The sequence below is a fragment of the Bubalus bubalis genome, chromosome 19 (assembly GCF_019923935.1).
Source record: "Bubalus bubalis isolate 160015118507 breed Murrah chromosome 19, NDDB_SH_1, whole genome shotgun sequence".
Classification (NCBI taxonomy): domain Eukaryota; kingdom Metazoa; phylum Chordata; class Mammalia; order Artiodactyla; family Bovidae; genus Bubalus; species Bubalus bubalis.
This window is the reverse complement of record NC_059175.1, coordinates 36,428,664-36,437,819: the sequence shown is the minus strand read 5'-3', so window position 1 is coordinate 36,437,819 and position 9,156 is coordinate 36,428,664. Positions and strand designations below refer to the sequence as shown.

The following is a 9,156-nucleotide window of genomic DNA, read 5'->3' as shown; positions in this document are numbered from 1 at the left end:
CTCCCCCAGCCCCGGGCCATGGCATTTCCTCTCTTCGGTGTGTTTTTCTTGCCACCAGAACAACTAAGCCCGGGGCCACCATTTGCACAATTCCCCGGATCCTGCTACTTTGCGGGCGGAGAACCCACGTGAACCTCGGGCGTCACCCGGGATTGTGCAAAGCTGTGGCGCCGTCCAAGCGCCTGCCTGCCGCAGGGTTTTGCCAGGACACTCCCATCTATTTCTTAAGTTCTGCCTCAATGTGACCTCTCGTTAGAGCAGGCCCGTTATTTTCTATTATGATACCCTATTTGTATCCTTTATAAATGATGATTCATTTATTGACACTCAACCCCCTACATACTTTTTGGAATATTGCCTTTCTCTCCTTAAATGAAATATCAACTCCACAAGGAGAGAGCAGAGCTCAGTCTCTGTTGAGCAGAGATTGTTGTGGCCACTGTTGGATCCTTGGTGCCTTGGACAGTGCCTGGCACAATGTCGCAGTCTGTGGAATGAATAAAGAAGAACTTTGTAAGTTCTTCCCCACTTGAGTACTGATTGGTTGTGGAGAGTTGATGGACAAGGTCACTGACCAACCAGTGGCTGAGTGGTGAAAGGGACGGACTTCTAGCCTGAGTCAGCTGTGGTCCCTGGGTCGGTGAGATAGCACAGACGTAGAGAGAGCAATAGAAATGAGTTTTTATTTGTAAAAAGTTACAAAATAATATTGTACAAAAATAAAGTCTGTAGAGAACTTTGGTTGTATAACACAAACGACTGAGACAGATCAGAGTAGTGAGAACTTCCAAAGAAGTGCACTCCTTACTGGATCAGATGGTAATCGCAACAATAAAGAAAAAATCACAAACTTTACCCTTTTGTGGCTTTGGCGGAGTGGTTTGCCTCAGTGAAAACCTGCTTATGGTGTGTAGGTGATGCTGGGAAGGAGCTGTCAGCATCCGCTGAATCCTACCGCCCCTGTGGGCAGAGAGTCTCCACAGGGAGCTGGGGCTAAGGCTGACCCCTGGGGACGCCGGCCACCAGACCTGCCAGGACTCTCTGAATTGGACAGATGATCTGGGGCTGCATCAAATTGCACTTCATGAACAACCGGTCAGCTCGACCTGTCCCTATTTTGAGCAGGCCATTCCTCAGCAAGTTCCCCTCCTTAGGCCCCAAGAGAAGGTGAGAGGCAGGCCCTTTTCCTCTATTTCCGAGTCGTGCAAGGGGAGCAGAAAGAACAGAGCGGGCAGAGTGATGGGCAGCTTGGGTCCTTGGGGGTGGGGGTGGGGAAGGGATGTCTGGTGCTTCTTGATTACTTGGTAAAATTTACATGATTATTTGAGGGAGGCCAGTAGGCTATTTATTTGCCAAATCTGTACCACTTGAGCTAATAGCCACTAAGGTAGTGATGTAGTGATAGATAACCTCTTTGATAAAAATCCCTCTTATGAGATATGTCACAAGCTCTTAAAATAGGGCCCAGTGCATTGAGCATGGCAGCAGCGACCAGACAAATCCATGACCTGGTGGCTGAGATAGCTTTTCTCACCCTGTGTCCCTGCCCTGTCAAAGGCTTTCAGTATCCATGTGGTGGGGCAGGCATGCCGAGGCTGGGCCAGGGCCCGTCTTCCACATCCACCCTTCCCGACCACCTTCTTCTGAGGAGGAGTCAGGTGTATGGGGGCAGCCCCTGGTGGCTTGTATGGCAACCAGGCTGACCCCACTTCCAGAAGGTCTGCAGCACTCCTTGGCTATGCTGGGCCTAGACGTGTTTCTCAAGAAGGTAGTGGATGGATGGAAGGATAGGGGAAGAGTCTCCACTATCAGGGCAGAACCCCGGCTACTTGAGAGAACTGTTACTTTGAGGTCAACATTGAGTCCAGCACCACCTACTAAAGAGACTTTAACCTTTGACATATGTGGTTATGCATATCACAGATAGATACATGTGGATGGGAGGGTGAGAGCTTCAACACAGCAGGAAATGGAGCACATGGCCTGTCTGCTGGGACAGGGAACCATGTAGAAATGAGGGCAAATGCCACGGTCTCCACACACTGCTCCTGAAAAGGAAGGCCCATCAGAAATGTTCCTTCTGACATGTTCCTCTCTAACATATAAAACCAGGTAAGATGCTGAGACCTGGGGGGTAGAGGGGGGTGGAATCACACAAGGGCTTTTCTTAAAAAGGTAAAGTAAGTGATTTTTGCCTAGCGAAAGTCTTTTTAATACTTTGAAAAGCATGGACCCTTGACCCCAATTAAAATTTCCTTTGCCACCTTCCTTTGCATTTTGTGAGCACATATACTTTGGCACCTTTGAAAAGAAACTTTAATAAATAAGGGAAAAAAGAGAGAAACTCATTAGTGAACGGTAATAAATAACAATAACTTAAATCTCAATAAATATCTTCTCTATATTTCTGTATCTGAAACAGATGCATTGCATCGAGTAGCTTCTCTGGTCACTGGTGACCACGCATAACGGAGCTGGGGTGTATGTAACATCTGTCTCTCTGTAAACCGACAGCCCAGCGGCCTCCCTGCCCCGGTGCAGCTGGGGGCCTTCCCGCACGCTCTCCTGCAAGAATGCTGCCGAAAAACCACACTGGTTTCCTGTTTCCAAGGGCAGAAAGGAAATACCTTCAGGTTTGGTTTTAGTCATGAGGACAGCCTTTTTGGTTCCTAGCCAACTTCTTCCCACCCCACACACCATGTTCAAAATCAATCACCCACCGTTCCCCAAAATGCTGGTTGGAGTAAACCTCAGGCCTGAACCTTCCAGAGCAAAGGTTACTATCTCTCCTGGATCTTTGATTTTTTTTTTCTCCCCCTCCTTTCCGGGGTATGTCTCCACTGAGTGACAGAAAAATAAACCTTTCTTGCTTTCAGCAGTAAAACAATGACAAGGAATGACACCAGGAGGACCGTTTCCCTGGTGTCTCTAGACATGTGAAAGCAAACCACAGGAGATACACTGGTTTGGTTTCAAGTGCATCCGCGACTGCGCCCGGGACCCATGGCGGTGGACTGTATCAGATGAAACGATGGCAACACCCAACCAGGGACACCGGCCCTGAGCTTCCGGTGACGTCAGCTGCCATCCGGGAGAAGGCGGACGGCTGTCTTTTCTCTCTCTCCTGTCCAGTTTTCTGTAGCTGGATCTCCCTCCACCAGGCTCCCACAATGGCTGCCTTCCTCCTCCTCTGCCTCCACTTCCTCCTCCTCTGCCTCCTTGGTCCTCATCTTCCACTCTGGGCAAACATTTTCTGGGAACCTTGGTCCCTTTCTTTGCACTGTAGCAGGAATGCAATACACAGCGGTCTCTGGAGCCGGAGTCAGATACATCCACACCTTTTAGCGGAATGCTTTCTTAGAATATGGTAAACCAAGTTATCATCTAAAAAGGACAGGTCGTCATCAAAGGCGATGGGTCTGCAACACGCCTGCCCGACTTTGTCACTCACCAGCCTTCTACTTTTGGATAAGTTTTTTAATATTTTGTCGTACATTGTTTCGGCTGCATCGCAGGAGCCGCTGCAGTACCTGAAAATGAGTTCCTCCTTGGTTTCGTAGCCCAAACCCAAGTCAGTGACGTTTAGATGCACGGCGGTGAGGACGCAGCCCCGATTTCGGCCCCTCTGGCCGCGCCGGCCTTTCCCTCTGGCACTCTCCGGGCTGGTGGCCGCCCCCTGCCGGTGCCGCTCTCTCCGAGGAAGCACGGCCATTTGTTTCTCTGGTGACCTTTTCAGTCTTCGAATGGTAGCTTGAATAAAATCCATGACATCATCAAACTGATCAGGGTAGTCCTCTGGCATATTTGCTGTGCAACAAGAAAACAGAGATGGACACATGAGGCGAGAGCAACGACCATTTCAAGGAGTCTCTAAGATCGGTCTCTCTGAAAGGCGACCCAGTATGGTCCCCCACCCCGCCCATGGTGAAACGACCCCTTCAGGGACCACTGTACACCCCCAAGGACAAAGGCCAAAAGGCACCCTCCAAGATTCCCAGGAAGGAAATTCAAGACTAACACGGGAGGGGGATGACACACTTCCTTGTGGAGAACAAATCCTTAGAAATGGAATTTCCACGTGGATGACGTCTGCCATTTTTAACAAGTCTATGTTGAGATGCTGATGGAGAGTCATTTCTTCTAATAAGGGTAACCTGCAGTCGGGGTTCTCAAATGTGTGGGCAGGACTGTGCTGAGGTACTCGGGGGAAAATACAGAGACCTGGCCGACCCTTAGGGGGAAGTGTGGGGAAGGGGCCAGGGACACCAGTTTAAGGAGCCCTGGGGGAGTTCTGAGGTAGGTGGTCCCTGGGCCATAGTTTGAGAAACCCTGTCTTAGAGGGTGAAAGAAGGATTACTCTTGGAAGACACTGCTGCTTTCACCTGGAATGTCAAGTGCTCCTCCCTGAACTCCACCCTGACAACACTTCTGCCCTGCTGAGTGGAAGAACCATTTGGATAGATCACATGAAAAAGTCCTGAATTCAACTATATTTTAAAACTTCCTTAAAAGACATTAAGAGACTGAAAAACAGCCCACTGTTCACTAATAAAGAGACTAATTTACCACTTCCTTGGATTAGCAGGACTTTAAAAATACAAGGTCAGATCATATGATGTTTACATGCATCACAGCAATACATGGAATGCGATGCTGCCTGTGGACAGGCACGGTGGGGTCCTGCCTCTGCTGCAGGCTGTCACTACGATTCCCAATGGCTGTGGCTGCAAACAGGACAACACACATGCTTAGGAAGATCACATGGAGCAGTGACTGAGGTGATGCTTCTAGGGTGTTGGAGACCTTTGGGCAAATGCATGACTTCAAGGTTTTTTGGCATTTTTGCTGTATTTCAAGCATTTGCTTCAGCTGATCAGGTAAGAGAAGAGAAACTATTTGAACAACTGAATATATTTCTAAAAGAGGAAAGTAATTCAGACGTCCATGTATTAGGCACTAGATCTTTTATGCTCCCCTCATCGCTTTTCCAGGGCTTCCTTGGTGGCTCAGATGGTAAAGAATCTGCCTGCAATGTGGGAGATGTGGGTTTGATCCCTGGGTTGGGAAGATCCCCGAAGAAGGAAATGGCAACCTACTCCAGTATTCTTGCCTGGGACATTCCATGGACAGAGGAACCTGGTGGGCTATAGTCTATGGGGTCACAAAGAGTTGGACATGATCCCATTTTCAGGTAATTAGGATGTTTAGGGTTATACATTGTTTAGAAAAATATACCCTGAAAGAGTTGTTAGCAAGAGTGAACTTTTTTTTTTTTTTTTTTTGCCAAGACCATGGTAAAGCAGAGGATTACATTGTACCTAACCCATGTCAAACTGTTTTGTTATGAATGAATTGCTAAAACAGGTATCAGGTATCCTAGTGTGTAAGACATAATTCAACTAAGGCAACTTAACCATATCTATTCCTCTTTCTTACCTGTCTATACAGATAGATAGCTAATATATAATATTATCTATATTAGGGCAAAATATAGGACATATAGTAATGAAAAGAGCAGGGATGGTATGGCATTTCGTAATTCTAACTCTAAATCTAAAACCTGGCACTGGGTGGTTCCATGCACAGAGGTCTCGAAGCTGCTCCCACTGGTGTTTGGCCAGTCGCCTCTTGCCTGGATAATCTCACCAGACCCGAGCCCCTGCATTCCCTTACCCTCCTTCAGTTTGTCTTGCACCTGGCAGCCAGAGCAATGCTCTTGAAACTGTGAATGCAGCTCATGTCTCTCCTCTGCTCCAAGCCCTCCAAAGTCCACACTGGCCTAAGGTCCTCCCTGACGCCCCCCACGCTCCACCCCAGTCCCAGCCTTTGTCACCGCTGACCTCGTGTTCGACCTCCCTCCTCCTTACTGCCTCCCCTCCAGCTCCTCTGGCCTCCTCCCTGTTCCTCAAACACAGGGTTTCTCAACCTCAGCGCTACTGACACTGGGGCTGGCACATCCTTTGTTGTGGGAGCGTTTAAGGATGTTTAATTACACCCCTGGCCTCTACCCAGGAGACACCCGTACTAGCCTCCACCCCCATCCCAACGGTGACAAATGGAAGTGTCTCCAGATATGACCAGATGTCCCCTGGGGGCAAAATTGTCATGGCTGAGAACCACACACATCAGACACCAACAGGCACTCGGCCTTTTGCTGGCTGTTCCCTCTACAGAAACGCTGTTCCTACAGAGAACCCAGTGACTCACACTCACATCCCCTGCAAGTCTGCTCAAAAGTCACTGCTACCCAGCCCCACCTTGACCTCCCTGTTTCAAATTCGGTTCCTCCCAACCCCGAATCCAGATCCTCCTGCCCTCTTCCCCCCAGAGCATAATACTCAACCCCCTCCAACACACTGTCAAACTTTTCTCATGGTGACTATTTGTTGTCTGTCTTCTCTGAGCGAATGTCACCCCCAGGAGGCAGGGACCTCTGCTTGGCTTGTTCACCAATGGATCCTGGGAGCTTACAATAGGATCTGGTCCTTGGAGGCCGGCAATGGTTTTGTTTTTTTTTTTTTTTGAACGACTAAGGTCACTTTACGAGGGTAGAGAGTCCTTTTTATTTCTCAAGGGGACACTTGGGCTTCAGTTCAGCCACACTGTGATGAATTGAAAGTCTCCAAAATACACAGTCTCCATCACGTGGGCAGCCCCAGTGCCCAGAAATACAGTCATCTCCCACCTGAGAGCAGATAACTGTCTCAGAGCTGCCTCCCTTGCCAGCTTCCCCCGCACCTTTACAGTGTCAGCTCTCAAAGCCCACCTCATTCCGAGGATTCTGAAAGGCTCTGGCTCCATGGGAGCAATGTTTTCTCCAGGAATACTGGGAGAGTGGGAGGGTATTTGGATTCAAAATTTCCTCTGAACCGTTTCCTACCTGAGTCCCTTAGGAATCTTCTTTCCTTCTTTCCTTCCTTCCTTCCCACCTTTCTTTGTTCCTTCCTTCTGCCCTCCCTCTCTCCCTTCCTTTCCTTCTCTTTTCTTAAAATTAAAAAAAAAAATTATTTCTTGGCTGTGTTGTGGGGCTTACTGGATCTTAGTTCCCAGAGCAGGGATTGAACCAAGGCCATGGCAGTAAAAGCACCAGGTCCTAATCACTTGATCACCAGGGAATTCCCTAAAAAATTTAAAAAATCACTCGATGTTAAAGACATGAACTACTTATTTTGACAAATGAGTTGCTTGTGCTATTTGTGACTCTTTCAACAATAAGCTATATAAGAGGAAACTAGGTGTGCTTGGTTTCAAAAACATGAACAGAAGTCTGAACTTCTAACTAATAAATTAGTGATTAGTCAAAATACAAAAAAAAAAAAAGAAAAAGCCTTTAGATTTCTGAAAGACTCTTCATTTTACAAAAGGATCACATGATGGGGTTCCTGGTTCTTTTTAAGAACTCTTGAATAGATCATTAAGTTAAGAACCTAGGAATATGGAAGCTAAAACTGATTAAGAATCAACTAAACTGATTAACAATCAACTAAAGATTAATCAGAAATGAGTTAATGTTAGTTGCTCAGTCGTGTCCAGCTCTTTGCGACCCCGTGGACTGTAGCCTGCCAGGCTCCTCTGCCCATGGGATTCTCGGCCAGGCTCCTCCAGGCAAGAATACTGGAGTGGATTACCATTTCCTCCTCCATGGAATCTTCCTGACCCAAGGATCGAACTCAGGTCTCCTGCATTGCAGGCAGACTCTTTACCATTTGAGCCATGAGGGAAGAAGCCCCAATAAATTAGTGATTAGTCAAAATACAAAAAAAAAAAGCCTTCAAATTTCTAAAAGACTCTGTTTTACAAAAGGATTCACATGATGAAGTCTCTGGTTCTCTTTAAGAACACTTGAATAGATCATTAAATTAAGAACCTAGGAACATGGAAGTTAAAACTGATTCAGTTGATTAAAACTGAATCAACTAAAGATCAATCAGAAATGAGGATGAAATATTACTGAAAGTTTAACATAAACGGGAAAACATTCAAGTTCAAAAGTTCAGCTTACACTAGTTTAGACTCATTAATTTATCATGATAAATTACATTCTTTTTACTAGAATTATAATGATGATTTGAATCAGCATTTATAATGTTTTATTAATTGCCCGACAATTTCAAAGTTCCAGAAAAACACTGTCCCTCCTTTTTATGACATTTTGACTGTATGCCTTTGTCCACTGGCTTTGCTTGCCAGGTAAAATATAGAATACCAAGTTAAATTTGAATTTCAGATAATTAGCAAGTGAATTTTTAGTATAAGCCATCCTCAGTAATGATTGGGACATACTTATCTTTTACTGTGAGAATGTTTAGTTCCTTTTTCTTTATTTTAATTTCTACTTGGCTTTCTTGGGGTGATGTGTGTAGCAGTGTGGATGCACTGATCATTTATGCTTTGGGGTGAGGTGGTGAATGGATCATTAAGCTTGAATTAAAAGTCTTTCAGACACTGGGGAAGCAGTTAATCCGTGTTCCCTGTGTTAAACTGAAGAGAGCAGCTATGAGAACTTCTCCCTTCATGGGACATCTCCCTCATAACTTGTTGTTAAGGTGGAAATATTTATTTAAGCCTCAAGTTCAGGACATAGGCAATTCTAATTAAACTGAAGGGATTCTGCCCTCCCCATCCTCTTCTCCTTCTTGAAGAATAGAGTAAAACAATAAATATTTATGCTGAAAGTTGTACATGGATATGAATTTTGGAAACTAGAAAAGGGCAACATGATATTTTCCAAACCACAGAGCAAAGAGGCCTGTCTCTTCCAATGGAAAATTCCTAATCCCAGGCCTTTTGCTGCTGACTGAGTTAATTTCTAGAGAGACCTCCATTTATCAACACGAGGTATTTGTGGGGTGTGTTGGGAGCCATGCATCTCACTGAGCCAATCTTTAGCATCCTGCAGAGGCCCAGTTTACTTGCACAGCCCAGGCAAGTAAACTCCCCAGCAGGAACCAAGAAATCCATGGCTGCCTCCATGTTCCTGGAATTCACTGAGCAAAGTGGAAAGAAAGGGGCTTGTGTTTGGATTAGTTCCCCAAATGAAGACTTGATGCCATATCACTTTCTTCGTTCTATAAAGGGCTTGGCAGCATGTCAGCTACACAAATGGCCATTGTTAGTAAGAACTTTGACAGTAAAATACTGCAAACCACAAAAGAG

General features: G+C 46.1%; 1 protein-coding gene across 7 annotated transcripts in view; it reads right to left on the bottom strand.

Moving 5' to 3' along the window:
• Positions 1-657: 657 nt before the first annotated feature.
• The window catches only part of GDNF (glial cell derived neurotrophic factor), a 29,005-nt gene continuing 20,506 nt past the window's right edge, over positions 658-9,156 (bottom strand). For 6 of the 7 annotated variants that reach the window (XM_006062987.4, XM_006062988.4, XM_025270447.3 and 3 more), the window contains one exon: positions 658-3,807. In XM_006062987.4, the coding sequence (XP_006063049.2) occupies positions 3,323-3,807 (485 nt within the window). In that variant the 3' untranslated portion in view covers positions 658-3,322. 7 annotated transcript variants of the gene reach the window in all.